This window comes from Lepisma saccharinum, chromosome 9, assembly GCF_977018435.1.
Source record: "Lepisma saccharinum chromosome 9, izLepSacc3.1, whole genome shotgun sequence".
Lineage (NCBI taxonomy): Eukaryota > Metazoa > Arthropoda > Insecta > Zygentoma > Lepismatidae > Lepisma > Lepisma saccharinum.
Window position 1 is genome coordinate 53,706,835 of NC_139237.1, and position 17,031 is coordinate 53,723,865.

The following is a 17,031-nucleotide window of genomic DNA, read 5'->3' on the forward strand; positions in this document are numbered from 1 at the left end:
ATTTAAAAGTTGAAAACTTTAAGATTTGTCATGACCAAACAAGAAGAGCTGATTGTTCCGATGTACTAAAAATTATGAAGTAAATTATTGAACGTTAATTGAAAATTAAAAAGATGTTACTGTACTAACCTGCATGTACGTAACTGATGGCGGAATGTTTAAAATTTAATGTACAAATATTTGTTAACTCAGACAGATGTATCAGAACCTTCTAGATATTTTGGCAAATCTTATTTATGTACAAACTACACATTTTATTGTAAACCGCAGTTGTTGGAAGAGTAACATGTTTGTTACGATACACAAATGGCATCAAAAGAGGGATATGTATGTTACGACACACAAATCAACCTGTGAGAGTTTGTTTCAAGCGTCAACTTCACATTACAATTCCTTGAGAACTACTTGATGTGTTACAATGTAACAAACGCAATTCTTAATGAATTTTTCCATACTTTCAAATGAGCTGAAAATAAAATAGGGTTTTCATTAAAAAAAAAAAAAGTTTGTGTTGAAATTTGTACTTCCTTGCGTAGTTGAACGTACTGTGCCCACTAATTTCATGAGCCCCTCTCATACCTTTATATCTGCGAAAGCAGTTTTTAAATATTTATTGTTGTTCACAAAATATTTTCAGTGGTAATTGTAGGTGACTCACCCTGTATAAACAAGAAAGACAGAACTGAATAATTATCTGTAGTTTTCAAGAAATGACATGTTAATTGTTGCCACATGGTGGTGGTTTTGTGAACTAGCCATCTGGAAGTACATAATTTGGATGGTTTAATTGCTGAAGGTTAAATCAGCTTCCATATTTCTTTGACACGGTTAAGGAGAGTCCTCATCAGTAAATATTCCCCATTGGAAAACTATAACACATTTTAAATATGAAGCACATTTACTTGGAAAGTGTACTTGTTAATCCATAATCATGTAAGAAATGTATACTTTCTACTCCTCCTGTGAAATTCAGTACTGAATAAGATAGGTATAGAGGGGCCACAGGCAAAAGGACCTTGTATCCTGCCCATCCTACTTGCAGGGAGGGGCAGAGTGGAGCATGCTTCCTTATGGCCCAAGTTGAATGGATTGAGAGGAAGATGCGTGAAGATTTTTTGCTAAAGCTTCTTTTGTTTGTGGTCCCTCTATGGAGTATAACTCACATAATTAGGGCTTTCGTGCACTTTTTTATTCACCCAGAAACATTACATTCATTAAATATCTTACCTGAGTTTTCATATTAGTAATTTCCACTGAAGGTTTATCCCAGAGTTCTAACGGTATTCCAAGTTCAACTTTTACTCCCTTGTCCCTGTATAAAAACAAAGCAAAAAAATATATAACCAACCACAACACTACAAGTAAATTCATAATTAATTAGTAAATGACAACTGAGAAAATGGATGGAATTATATACATATATTCCAAGAAAACTCAACCTAGCAGCAACACTTTACAACTAATAAGAGTTCTCTTGTGACACACGACTCGTATTTGCAACAAAATTGTTGTTTAATTTCTAATATATGGACAAAATGATATATGCATTAAAAGTTTCAGCCTGATCTGTTATAACCACTGAGAAGGCAAACTTGTAACAATAGATTTGCCACCTCGGCTGCCAAATAAAGGAATTATTATTATTATTATTATTATCTGGGTGCAAGGAAGTTTGAAACTCAAGAGAAGGTCAAGTTCCATAGTGCACAAAATTGAACATGGAATTGTCCAGAGTGCCGTGCGACAGTTCTGCTCAGTGTTGCAAACTGAATTGTCTTAACGTTACTTATACGGTTCTCTTTCAGCTGTAAGGTGGGGAAACTTTTAGATATATTGAAAATAACTACTGAACTTAATTTCAATTGTGGCTGTGATTAGCAATATGTACAATAGCACCATAAAAAGTATTGTTACTGCCAGAAATTTGTCTTAGTATGTTCAAGTCAAATATTAGCATCATATATATAAAAAAATTGTAGCATAAATTTTTAACTAAGAACAACAAAAACTGATAATCTCAAGATATTCTTAATTATGGACTGTAAAATCCAAGCTATATTAATTAAACCTGCATACTTACACTAAACCATGAAGTGTCTGAAAGGTTTGACTCATTCCTTTTGCAAAACGAGTACTGTCTTTTCTTTCTTTATGAATGTTGTATTCCAGGATTCTCTCACAGAGACCTTCCAGGGACTCGACAAGCCGCAGTTCACTGAAAGAAGCAGGAAACTTGATAAGTTGTTCAATTTTAAACTGTGAATATCAGAGTAAATACAGTGTGACCTTGATTTTTCGTTCCTAGGTTTTAAATTTTTCCACATTATACATTCAATCATTAAAGTGTTATGAAAGTATCCTCGGTTTTACATTTTCCCACTCTTTAAGTCTTTTGGGCTTGGTCCCCTTAAAAACGTAAAATCGAGGTTCCACTGTATATGCTTGACATTTACCGACGCTATTAAGGTGATATTGTGGTTACTTTTATGAAAACAGTTGGCAGCACTATTAATGTGGTAAATGAGTGTGACTGAGTCAGATATGTGCTTATAAATATATATAAGTACATACAGATGGGTCAACCAAATACTTATTGATGGGAAATGGACGAGTGGGGGTCTTAGAAATATATGTTGAAGTACACAGTAGATCATTGCAAGATTACTTAGATGTTCTTATTAGCAAAAATATCACATTATCAACTATTGAAAATAATATAATATCCGAAAATTTTAATATACATTCAGAGGAAATTGTGATCTAATACTGATTTTATTTCAATACTTCAAAAGGAAGTAAGTGAATTGCAGTTCACTCATAATAAACTTAAGAAGTAAATATAGTAACAGAAAGAGATGATGGACATTTTGGAATTATGTTTGAAGCAATTGCTGTGACTCAAGAAAAATCTAACATTCTTCCTTCCATTTTCACAAGTGTTCAAAAGTCATACTTTTTTGTGATTCTACATCATAAATTTCTCAGTACTATTGCAAGAGATATAGCTTAAATTCAATGAAGTAATGATTGTAAAAGTACATTCTGATAAGCACCGTTTTGGTGACCAAGCATATTGTGTGACAAACTCACAACCTCACCATTTCAAGTTCCAAGTTGAAATTCAAGTCTGGGCACAAGCATTTCTTTGTGGGTGTTCCAGAACCAATCTCATCATTCCAATTAGCAAAACTGTCAGAAAGTCAACGTAAAATAACAAAATATTGTGATGAAACAAAATAATTATAAATAAATAAAAACTCAAATTTACCTAATCAATGTCAAGATATCTTATCTTGCAATAATCTTCCATTTGTCCAATAGATTGTTCTGCACAGAACACTAACAAAGTAAATGGACTGAGAGAATTCTGTTTTATTTTTCACACACCTTTCTTTTCCTTCCTCGATAAAATAAAAGCTGAACTGTGAAAAACTTGCCTCAGGGCATTTATAAATATGTATAAATTCAATGGGATTTGGATTAATAAAAGTTGCAATTTTTCTTGTCTACAGACAATTCATGCATAATTCCCTGAGCGGCCACCCTGATTATGTGTGTGTCCAAGTGAATATGGATGTCAATGTTGATTTCTGCTTGGTAAGATATAGAAACAAAGATACTTTTGCAATTGAAGACATTATTTTAAAAATAAATTTCTGCAAAATAATACGTAGTAATAGGAATAACAGCTGGGAGCCACAGTGATCTAATCTGCAGGACATCTACGTGGGAACTAGTCCCTGCATAAATCAGTTCTGGGGTTCATCCAGCCTCACATGAATGGGTGCCTGAGGGTAAAGGCAGCTGGAGTGTAAAATTCTATTATCAAAATTGAAACAAAAGTTAATGAATTTCCATTCTATTCTCTTGCGTTAATCGAGCTGGGTGAACAATGATTAAAAAACTAAACAAACACAATTAAATACCCATGCTCTGGTTGGAAATTAGAGAAAGATCATTGTCAAGCACTCAATGCATTCGACTAGTGCTAAAACGCTCACAAAAATATATTTTTCCTGTATACTGTATGAATTATTCCAATGAACGTTTTCTTCATTGAACTACCGGAATACTGGTTTAAAAATTATACAAACAGAACACTTCACAAGAAACAATGTCAACACATTTCTTTGAGTTATAACACTACAAATGACCTCCACCGTGGCCATGCGGTCTAAGGTGCTGTGCTTTGGACTCCAACTGCGGGATGGCATGGATCCTGTGTATACGACCAGTGGCAACCCACCAACGTGAGGAAATTGGGGAGCTACAAGTGAGTAGCGTAATCCGGTTTCGAAAATCTCCTATAATGGCTAGGGGTTTGACGTGTTGAGCCCACGTCAGCCCATTACCGGTTGAAGAACTCCACACCTTTAGGTAAGATTGTGGGAGGGAGATTGTCAGCCGGGAGATAGGACAAGATACTTCAAAGGCTGTCAAGACACGGATTATTATTATAACACTACAAATGATTTCACAAAAATTACATTAAATGAGGATAAAGTGGATTTCAAACAAAACTCACACTAAATGAAAAAGTTAATTTAAAGGTGGTCTGTTAACTTAACTAGAGTTAGAAAAATGGTGGAGTGTGTTAATATTTATCAAGTTCATTAACCCTCCATTAGGCAAGTGGGTCCCAGTGTCCTCCCCTTAATATTCATTGCGAGATTGCAACATTGAGAAGTATACTGCATATGAGTGCTTTTGTGTAACTGAACGATCTTTCTTTGTCCTAAGCTCAGTAGTACAGTTCTGCTGCACTTCTAAGCCACGTTACATTAATGTCAATCGCATACTTGGGGTAAAGTTATCCCACACGTGCTTAATTACGTAACAAGAAAAATAGCAAAGCGTTGAAAGACAGAGCACACAGCACATTCTGACATTATATGGAAGTGGGTTAGTGAGGAAGAGGAGGACACGTATCTATGTGTTTGTTGGTTTGGTTGAGTTGGTATTTTAAGTTCACTTTTATGCACAATAAGGCTAATTGGGACTGGACATACAGGTTTAAGTGGGATTGGAACCACTATGTGCCTCCAACAGGTATCGAACCAGGAATCCCTTGATTACAAGGTGGCGGTAATACTACTGTTCCATCGGGGAGGACCTGCTTTGTGTTAGTGATGAAATTAAACATGGCACTGCTTCAGTTATGCATTTAGACACATGGAGAACAACTGTATCCCAGTCATGCGATTGACGTTTACTTCTTAATATTACGTCATGTAGAAAGTGCAGCACAAAATTGTAGCTGATCTTAGAAGAAAGACAGAGAAAGAATGTTCTACATATATGAGCAGAATAATTATGGTGTATTTCATAGCTTAAAGATAGTTAAAGGGTTACCCCAAACATACATACACCTTAGTCTTTGGGCAAAAGCTCTCTAATACCTAGGTATATGTATACCAAAGCATGTCCGTAGCCAGAAAATATTTTTGGGAGGGGGGAGGATTCACCATAATTGTTCCCATGGGCGTTGTCAGAAATTTCATTAATAGAAATAATGACAATAATTTTTATGTAATAATAATAATTAAAATTTCATTATAATAAAACAATTTATTCCAAAATTTATTATTATTATTACTGTTATTATATCCTTTAGGAGACTTTTCTACTTGCTCCATCAGATGAGTAAATATGCAGCACAACTTTGTTTTCTTATTGTTGTTGTTGTTTCATGCAGTGTGTACTGAAATGATTGGATATTATTATATTTTGTCTTTAAATTTTAGATACCTTCACCAAAAAGCTTTAAAAGTTAGAGGGAAATTTTAGTCATAAGTTTATGTTGTTTGACCTGTCACATAAAATTTATTTTTTTGAATTTTGAAAACTATGGAACAAGTTATTCTTTAGATTAAATGGTACAATATTAAAAAAAATAAAAACCACCTGGTGCTTGTACTGTAACCTCAATTTTTCAATCTTTATGCAGTGTTTATTTGATTATTCTGTTTTAATACTAACTAGATGAACTTTATTTCTGTTATTAACAATAAAAAATAACAAACACTCTGCTATTTTGTAATTTGCAATAAACGATGCCAGTTCTGGGGGAGGGCGTGTTTCTATGGACTGGTTTCACTCAAGTTTCGGGATTTACAAATGTTGGTAAATTCTAGCTCAATTGTCCTAGCATTCTCTGTCTCCCTGTTATATTTTTGTGACGCTTCGAATAAATTTTTGAAACTGCGTTACAAATTTTGTTTTCTGAACTTCCATTAACCCAACATGCCAGAAATTTCAGAGGAGGTTGAACCCTACCCCATCCCCTCTAGATACGGCCATGTACCAAAGTCTGAGCAAACATAGCATCAGTTAGTTACTTACGATTTTCTGTACTTTGTTCTCTTCTTATTCTTCGTAGATTCTATTGAGTAACCCACTTCTACCACGTCATGCGTCTTTCCTGTTTCTTCTAAACGAGCCTCTAACTCTATGGCAAGGATTTTACAAACTGGAACAGAATAATAAAATATACTATATTACTCCACAAGCGTAACTGCAGAATGTTGCACAGAAGAAAAAGTTATATATAAATAAAATAAAATATAAGTTAATTTTACTTACGTTCAGTGAGTATATGTTGAGTAATTGACAACGTTTCAGGAACCACTGTCCCCTTCTTCAGGTTGGTGTATCGGCTTCACGATTACCCACGAAGCTTCCTCAATGGCAAGGATTAGGTTTACATGGATAGGGTAAAATATTGGGATTCCATCACAACCGACCTGTTCTCTTTGTAAAAAATCACTCTCTAATTTTTTTTTCTATTAAAATCAATTAAAACCCCTCTATTACAACTTATTAAAAAAGAATCCCTTCGGCCATTTGCCGCTCACATGTTGGCAGTCAATGGTTTCCTTGCGAAGGGGAAAAGGAGGGGGGAGATTTAACTTGCTTACGCCCTCATGCATTCGCAAGGAAGCCATTGACTGTCATTAACGAAATATGACACCAGGCGGCAGCTTTTCCTTTGGCATAGTTTTACGATTGAGGATGACGTAGGGTCGCATTTTTGTTCCATCAGCAAGCAGACACAATATCATGGTGATTCGCGATTTCTCGTTGCCCGTAGTGCGAACCAATACACTTTTGGTACCTTTCTGTTCAACTGTTGTACTGGATGGCATGTCGAAGTAAAGAGGAGTTTCGTCAGCATTTCCGATTTGCCCTACGAGGTAATCATGTTCCTTTCTCAGTCTTATAACATGTCGCTCATACACGACCAACTTCTCCTCATACGATGCTGGAAGATGCTGAGCAACAGATGTTCAAACTCGCAGCACGAGTCCATTGCGTCGCATCCTTGTACACCCATAAACAAGAAAGGGGAAAATACCAACATAGAAAATTACAGACCAATCTTCTTGACATCAACATTTTCAAAAATAATAGAGAAAATAATATCAAATAACATTGTAAACTTCTGCAACAAATAATATCATAAACCGATCTCGACATGGATTTCAAAAAGGGAAATCAATAAACACAGCCTTAGCACAGCTAATTCAATACATATCTGAAACCTTGAAAAAACATGAAGTCGCAAACACAGTTTACATTGATCTTTCCAAAGCATTTGACATGGTAAATCATATGATGTTAATGAAGAAACTCAACGATATAGGAAAAAGGAGGACAGCTATGATCTAATAAAATCAATCAATATACCTAAATATGTTTTAATATATTCAGAGGTATAGATGAAAAGAAATTAGAAATCTGCACTTTTATCGCAATCAATCAGCTAGCACAATGGATTAATAACAAATACGTGTAGTATGGTATTTAACAAAAGCAAAAACACAAACAACATGCATAGACAGAACACACATAAAACCTGAAAGTACAGTGAAATTCTTGGGGATCACACTAGATAAAAGATTATCATGGATGAACATATCAACAACTTACCAGGGTGAGTCAAAAGTTTGTTCGTTTTCGTATATGGAGATTGAGACTGGAGTCACAAGGTGTGACATCGGACTTATTCGGCAAAGTCTAGGCCATTCTGTTTACAGTCTTCTGCCAACATTCCGTGAGAGCCACAATCCCAAGATGATACCATTCGGCTAGTTTAGAGGCCATAAACTCAAGCACCCCTGTTTCCACAGCATCCAATGTGTCGAACTGTCTTCTTTGTAGGAAATGTGCGAGAGAGTGAAACAAATGGTCATCTGATGACACGAGATCGGGGCTGTATGGGGGATGAGGCAACACTTCAATTCCCTCCAAGTCCTGCAGTCTCTGGGCAAAGGTTTGTGACCGGTGGCATGGGGTGTTATCGACCTGCAACAAGGCTCGCTTCCAATGCATCAATGTTGGGTACTTCTGGAGCATAGAATTATGGACCCGCTGCAGTTGTATAACGTAAAGGGTCCCATTGACATCACAAGCATCTGGTACAAGTTCCAGAACACTGGACCAACGATATTCCACCATATGCACAACATGACCTTATTTTCAAACCGTCCTATTCAAACAAGTATCATTGCTTCTTGCTGTGGCTGCAACCACTGCTTACCACTGGCAGAATATCATAGAAAGATCCACTTTTCGTCATCTGTGACAATTCGATGCAGAATCCTGTCGTCCCATGGATTTTGAAGCAATTGTCACAGATGGAGACTCACCCCTCAGCCTGTTGTGATTTCAACTCGTGGAAAACAAGTCAAGGCCATCAAGAGACAAATCAATTTGGTGAAGAGAGTGAACCATGGTGCTTTGAGATGATCCAACATGTCGCGTGCTGTAGCAGGGCATCTGCATCCATGGCACCCAGTCTCCCACATCCATGTCCCCAGATGATAACCAGTTGAACCATTTCTGTGTTGTCCCAATGTTCACTGCAATCTTCCACTACACAAATTTCCCTCACAGCACTTGCAGATTTCACACCTTTTTTACAATAATATCGCATCAAGATACGCAAGGACAATTTGTCGACCTCCATGACGGACTGCCGTAATTGCACTGTGTGTATGTATGTACCAGGTGGCGTGCACGTCAAGTGCCCAATGCGAGGTGCTCGCTTGATATTCCAAGCATTTACTCCGGCTCCAATGTTTCCAATGTGACAAAAAGAACGAACTTTTGACTCAACCTGGTATCATCTGAAACAACTACCTGAATATAATTTAACTGAAATCAATAAATGTATATACTATGGATTAATCTACATAGAATATGGTATAATAGCTTGGGGTGGGGCATCCCAAAAAAACAGAGAGAGCATTAAAGCTACAAAAGAGGGCACTAAGGATAATTGATTGATTGATTTTATTTTATTTTATTTGCGTTTTGTGCCTCTTGGCTAATTTGCGAAGATGGGGATGAGTGATGAAATTGATGAATGGACATTCACAAACAACCAAGCCCGAGCGGGATTCGAACCTGGAACCCTTGGCATCGCAGAGCGATGTGCTAACCACTCGGCCACAGGGTCCGGCTCTAAAGATAATGTACAACCTGAGATACAGGTCATCTTGCAAAGAAGTATTTCATGAAAATAAAAAATCATGACCATATACTCTCTCTCTATATATAAAATAATTTCGTAAGTTGTAAATACCGAAAATGCACCAAATAACAACCGAATCCATGACTACAACACAAGGTTTAGAGAAACATAGTAGAATTAAGATGTCAAATTTATCACCTGTAAATGCTAGAATAACTTTTTATAATAAACTGCCAAATGTCATTAAAACTATCACTCCCCAAAATAAACAAATGCAGGCAATCAAAACTTACCTCATAAAACCTGTGCAGTGTATCAGAATACATCGAACACCCAACATGAAGTTTATATACACAAGTAATAGGTGAATTTGTGCAAGTAAAGCATTGCAAATTTAGCTAATTTTTTGCATATTTTTTTTAATACTCAAGAAATATGGAAACCCAGGTATTCAATATGTAATAAAAATTGAATGATACATATTAAGAAAAATGTGGGTAACCATTCTGAGTATATTAAATTATTAACCAATATGTAGTATGTTCATTAGGTATACACACCTACTCAATGTGTACATTTTTCACAAAATTCTGCAACTGTAAACCTGTAGTCAAAATGCACCCAGTTATGGCTTTTATCTACATACATATTATTACTTTTATTTTTGTCATATCATTATAATTTTTCATTATTTGCTGGCCTATTTCATTGTGTATTGCAGAATTCACAAAATATTGTAAAGCTATAAATCTGTAGTCCTAAAAATGTTCCTAGCTGTAATTTTATCTATGTACATGTTAATGTGTGTGAATATCAGCAGCGTGGCATGCAGGTAACAGCAAAATCTAAAGAATTAAAAAGTTGTTTCAATAAAATAACAACATTGTTAAATACGTTAACCAATAGCATTGCCGTTGAGTAGATATTGCAGAGGACATTTTTTTTTCTGCAGCCGACAGAAGCGAAGAGGGAGGCTGTACCACTACCCTCAAGAGGTAACAAGAGGGGAGGGTGCCAATGTGAAGGAAGAGAGGGGAAAGAGTTTGGGGCAAGTGTGCTACGGGGTTATTCATATGCCTGTTTAGGGACCCAGTTACCGGTAAGGCCTGCCGGACACAGGCCAGTGTTGTCACATTGGATTGGCAGAAAAGAGCTAAATCCTGCCTAAAATGGGGATACTATTTCTGTGAAGTAACTAGAGGTAGACTGCAAAGCCAAGGCTGGATTGAACTACAACTGAGACCAGTTAGGTAATAGACTAAAATATAGTTCCTTGGTGTGATTCGTGATTTGGACAAACCTTGCTCCAAAATACTAAGTTGGCAACAGCAGCTGGGCTTCCCTTCCACATTGACTGTCACTGGAGGAGGGAAGGTCTGTCATCTGCTCACCACACAAACATCAAACTGACCCGAGAAAATTGTGGTTCTTCTTCTTCCCCCTTTGCACCTCAATTGCACAGAAACGGAGACAGATGAAGAATTGATAAGGGTCGACCACTATTCATTGAATTTTTGCAGTAACTGTTTCATGAGTGGTAGATCTTTCTGGGGGGTTTGTGGCTAAATCACTGTGCGGATTGCAACAAAAAAAAAAAAACCTAGATCGAAGACATGTTTTTTTCTGGGGAGGAGTGGTGATAACGTCTAGCAGGCATAATTGTCGTACTGATGGCTGGTAATACTTTTGAAAAAGTCACATTACGCCACTGGTGAATATGTATATCAGTAATCGATACAAGGTAACATTTTCACTAACAAAAAATGTAACAATCTCTGTAATTTGTCATTTTCCATGCCCTTTCACCAAGAGTCTACGGAAAAAAGAAAAATAAATAAAATAAATGAAAAGTTTGATATAAATTATGAATTATGTTTGCACCAATCCAAATGCAGTTTAATAAAAGGTAAAGTTATCTCCTGTGCATTGCTTGCACCGTACCATGCAGGCACATAGGGGGTGTAGAGGTAGGGTACACATTCTTGATATCGGCTAGTGGAGGTGATGTAATGAGCATTGTGCTCCGACTGCCTATAACCCCCCCCCCCCCCGCCCAGGTACCCACTGATGAGAGGTTGGGCAAGCCCCAGAGCCCCTTGTGCATGGAGATCGCTTGAAAAATTCCACCCTGAAATCAACCATACCAGGAATCGTACCTGAGTCTCCTGCCTGAAATCCAATGTATTAGTAACTAGAATTCAATATTGTGACTCTAGTCACCCAACAAGCAAAAAATCTCTTAATTTTCTTTTTCTACATGCCATTTACTTCATAAGAAATCATTTCCTTTTAATCTCAAGGAATAGGTCTACATCTTTTATTGACCAAACCATAAAATCAAAAGTTATGGATGCACACACTATGTGCTGTATTGAAGAAATCTTACAGAACCTAGAGAATATAGCTTTAGCTTTGGACAAATTGCAAAGGGACTCTTAAAATACTGGATATGCTACTGAAATTTGGAAAAAATTTCAATCTAAACTGGTGGAAGAAGGTTTGGGAAAAGAAGCAATGGCAAAATTCAGTAAATGTATGGCTCCCTCTGTAACATCAACTCACTTCCTGGTAAAGTAAAGGTAAAGTGTCCCCCTGTGCATAGCACCACGCCATGAAGGCGTATAGGGGGTGTGGGGGTAACGCCCCACACTTTCTTGATCCGGTCGTGAGTGGGGTGATGTGATCAGCATCACGCCCCTGACCGCCTTTACCCCCCAGGGTTTCCCCCAGGTACCCATGTTATTCGACGCTGGGTGGGCGCCGGGGCCGCTTCCATCGTTAGAAAAGTTCCCGGATTTGAACCGGCCGGGGATCGAACCCGGGACCTTTAGCATGGTAGTCAGACGCGTTACCGACTGAGCCACCGCGGCCAACTCACTTCCTGACAAACATTATAAATCCTGTGTACTTCTGGAATATCTTCACACATGAGAAAGTTGATCTGGGCATGACATAGATAAATGAGAAATACCCATCTTCTTCTACACAAACTCTTCTTAAGTACAGAGTACAATCTAAACCCTGAGAATGCTTGCAAAGTTTCACCACTTGTGTAGTGAAAATAACAAAGTGGCCAATTAGAAAAGACAGTGTTGGATATGGCAATCCAACTGTTCACAACAACAGCATCTTCAGCTGGTGTAGGAAAGCGATTTCTCATCTTTTGGCATGATTTACTCAAAATTGCATAACCGTTTGAAGTACATGTTTAAAAAGTTCATTACTCCTATAGTTTAGTTAACCTAAAATTGAAAGACATAGCTCTTAAGTATATTCAGCACTTTTCAAAATTTCTTATTTCAAGAATAATGGAACCCCAAATAAAATACAGATATGTGTACTCCACTAATTAATTTGCAGTTTGGAACTTGTAAAAGAGCATTTGCTTCAAACTGGGAAATTTCTAAATAGGTATGTATGCATGAAAACATGTCAATGTCCTACAATGAAGTTTATTTTGAAACAGTAATACAGAAACATTTACTTATAACTGACCAGTTAGAATCATAAACTTCTATTCTAAAGTTGTTACCTTTACTGATGTCCGTTCATTGAACTTTGTTTTAAAATATGGCAGTGTATGACAGATTTCTTGAAAAGTGTTTGAATTTATTTACATATCATATAAATTACATAGTACATATCAGGCCCGTACCCAGGGGTTTTTATTAAAAAAAAATAGATGTGAAGCTATAAAAAGCTACAAAAATAACATCGACGATTTTTTCAATTTGTAAAAATTTCAATTTTCTCCTTGCATAAATGAATGTGTTTGTTGTGTAGAGAAGTCTGCAGTCTGCCATATAGGGCAGTTTTAATTTTATAACCATTGATGCAAGGCTACCAGACGTCAATCATGACAGTCCATTCCTTTTAATTCCTGTTCTGGTCTTCTTCGAACTGCAATTCTGATGCGAAAATATCTAGTTTTTATTTTGTTTTGATCTTTGGGTTAACTCATATAGAATTCTTTATTTCTAATAACAATTGATAATACGTATCATTTAATTTATAAATATAGTATTTTCTAAGCAAAGTATTATCCTGGCTGTAGTGTTCAATGGCACTAGTATAAGAAAAGTATAGGAAATTTGAAAACATTGTTAATTTGCGGAACACAGACCTATTAAAATACTTCCCAGAATTGAATGTAAACAATAAGCACGAAGTTGTGTGCCGTGTGACAACCTGTGTCTGTAATCGACAGTGTGGCTGATTGTTTGGGAGGGGGGTATCATTGAGTTGGCATTTTTCAAAGTTGCTTTAGATCATAATGTTCTGGCTATATAATTGTATGTCTAGCTCTAGCCGTAATAGTATCATAACATCGGTGGTCACATCTAATACTACAAACAGCATTTTGCCGACCACCGTGGCAGAGTGGCTAGTACAGCACGGTACGACGCGAGGGGTTTCAGGTTCAAAATCCCATTCTGGGCACAGGTGTTGTGTTCCTTCAAAAATTTCATTATATCATCGCTCATCCTCGTCGTCACAATTAGACGAACTTGGCAGAAAAGCAACGCAAAATAACAAAATTTAATCAACCTCACAGCATTTCTGATCTTCTCCTTGATCCACATTTTCGGATCTACCCCCCCCCCCCTTCTTTTAGAAAATCCTGGGTACGTGCCTTATACCAACATATAGAAAATAAAGATAAAATGTGAAAGAAAGCAAGAATTAAATAAAATTGAAAACAGTAAAAAAATTCAACTATTTGTAATATTTTTACCCCCCCCCCACATGTATATATAATTGAAAATGTGGTAAATATAATGAAGAAAGTAGTTTTGGTAAAAATATAAAAAATATCAACACTGGTAACTTGTAGTAAAGGGGTCCCGGGTACGATACCTGGTCGATGCACATAGTGACTCGGATCCCAATTAAAACTCGAAGTCCAGTCCCTATTGACCTTTCTGTGCATAAAACGGAAACTCAAAATAATTTTCCAATTTTAGGGGTGCACATGTAACATTGAAATTTTCGTTATGTGGAATAGTCTATTGTGTTCCTGTGTATTTATTTTATCGGAATGACTATCTTCACTAGGTGGTGAAGATAGCTCTTGAGCTATTTTTACCAGGTTTTAAACTCCATATGTGCATGATCTATGACCTGGCCTGGCCTGTTACATGGATATGTGCATACATTCTTTAGTTGTTTGCAGGTATCAAGCCTACGTCAGTTTGCAAATATTCTCGTATGGGTGACAAGTACTTTTTTTTCTGCACACCATGGGGTTGTAAAAATACCACAGGTATTCCAACATGGACTGTTACATATAACTAATTGACATAGTATGAAGGTGTATTACATTTCTAAATGCTTTCGTTGTTAGGTTAGGCAGGTCAGGTTTAGGAATATCATTAAAATTACTTCTATAAATACTTTCAATACCTGATTATGTGATTTGTGGTCTTAAGGACTTTCTGCTTTTCTCAATACCTGATGAAAATAGTTCCATGTTATTCTAGAACCTGGTGAAAATAGCCCCATATGCTATCCTCCTCACCTGGTGGCAGTAGCCTCCTCATATGATATTCTCACCACCTGGTGAAAATTGTCGCAGCCTTATTTTATTCACTAAACATACATTTCATAGGGTATAAATTTACAATACCGGAAGTATCTCCGATTGCTTGCAAATTCGGCATACTCACTAATTTTGGACTCGTGATCATGAATCTGCAGTTAAAAATTGGCAGTCACATCAAGAAATTGCTAAATTACGTGCAGATATTACCGCTATGATTGTCGATACACTAATATGGTAACCATGTTTGATGATGTGAACAAGTGAAGTTCGTTATTCGTTATGCTGTCGGAGAAAATGGCATCTTGCATAAGGTGGAAAAAGGTTTGCCTCAAGAACCATTCACGTTAAGGTTAGGTTAGGCAAGCATAGTTAAAATTCAGGGTCATCATAAACATAGTTTTGAAATGCTAATCATTGCAAAAAAATAGTTGTTTTCTTCTTAAATCAAGGGTGTTTACTCCTTTCACAGACCAACTTATTACGGCTTATTTTGCAAGTTCTAGACGTGACCACCAAATTTTAACTGCAGATTCGTGATTACGGAGCCAAAATTAGTGAGTATGATGAATTTCAAAGCAATTGAAGATACTTCCGGTATTGTAAATTCACTCCTTTCATAGTTTTATACAATCTCAATTGCTTGCAAAAAAATTGGTAACAGTATGGTATAGTGAAAACACATTTCTTCAAATTTACAGGAGAAACTACTTACGGAACTGAGTTTCTGGTGACTTTTGGAAGCTCGTGGAAGTGCTTTCTCCCTTCTCCCTTCGTTCAACTTATTCGGCCGGTAAATCGTGTATTTTTCGACATAAATGTATCTCCGATGCACGATAGCTTTTGCCACCATTACCATCGACTACATGAATCAAATGTTCCGTACGTTCGATTATGTAACCCCCTGTTAGTGTAGCAACCATGCGGTAGTTTTACAAGATGACGTGTGAAGGTTGCATTGTGAATTTTTTTTTTCCAATTTAATTTTCTGTTTGCTTAACCTAACTGAACCTAACCTAACCTACTGTGAATGGTTTGTGGATCAATTTTCGCTTAAAAACATTCTGTCAATAGTTTGTGCGACATTTTTCGGTTAATAAGTTTGGAAACACTGCATATCAGCTGACGATAGACAAAGTGAGTCAAGCTTTGCCCGCCATATTGTGTGTAACGAAAGCGAATTAGCAACGAACAATAAATACTTGTAATATGACAAATTACGCTTTTTCAGTGTAAAAAGCAAAATCCACGTTCATGTTCCGCTATGCATAACAGGTAAGTACAAATGTAAATAATTAGGAAATAAACGAGTGAAATGTGTTTTCGCTATACCATACTGTTACCAAAAAATTAATAATTATAGTAAATATTGAGGCTTCAGCGTTTTAGACCTTTAATTGAACATACAGTATGAACTCGGTATCTGGTAACATGTGCGCGTGACCAACGAAGTAATTTTCTCCGCGCAACTCACGGAGAATTAAACAATTGGCACTTGGTCCACCCAAGAAAAAATCAGAACAATTTTTAAGGGAAATAGAGGCTTTACGTCACCTGATGATGTACTAGTTTTGAGCTAAATACTACTTCATGTATTCCATTGCAAACTTGAAATATTAGCTCACCAATATCATAATTCCATCGATTTAACATACCTTCGCATTTGTCAGCGTATTTAACCCCTTCATCTTCTTCAGTTACGCCACAACAAGTTTCTATAATTACAATGGCAACTAATATCGGGCAAACTAGTTTCATTTTTCGTCAGCGCCGTTCTATTTGCAGAAAATTAATAGCACTTTGCAGTCGCTAATGTCACAGCTGATTAAACATTCTATCTTGCTACCTGATCTCTTTACAAGTACATTAAAGTAAATAGTTTATATCCAATGCTGGTACAAAATATGTTCATTAAAAATGGGTACGTTATCAGTACGTTGTGTAAATGTTCCCGGGTGTTCTAAACTGCCACTTATCATCTTGCACCGCCTTGCACTTTATCTACCGCAGAAGCGTT

The 17,031-nt window shown here is 36.6% G+C and overlaps 1 protein-coding gene across 1 annotated transcript in view; it reads right to left on the minus strand.

Annotated features, from left to right (window-relative positions):
- Window positions 1-16,921, minus strand: part of CNPYb (FGF signaling regulator protein canopy b) — a 53,728-nt gene extending 36,807 nt beyond the window's left edge. The window contains exons 1-4 of the mRNA XM_083128217.1: window positions 16,670-16,921; window positions 6,343-6,469; window positions 2,081-2,215; window positions 1,228-1,312 (exon numbers count right to left, since the gene is read on the minus strand). Of these exons, the coding sequence (XP_082984343.1) occupies window positions 1,228-1,312; window positions 2,081-2,215; window positions 6,343-6,469; window positions 16,670-16,772 (450 nt within the window). The 5' untranslated portion in view covers window positions 16,773-16,921. The remainder of the gene's footprint in view (window positions 1-1,227; window positions 1,313-2,080; window positions 2,216-6,342; window positions 6,470-16,669) is intronic.
- Between the last annotated feature and the right edge of the window lie 110 nt (window positions 16,922-17,031).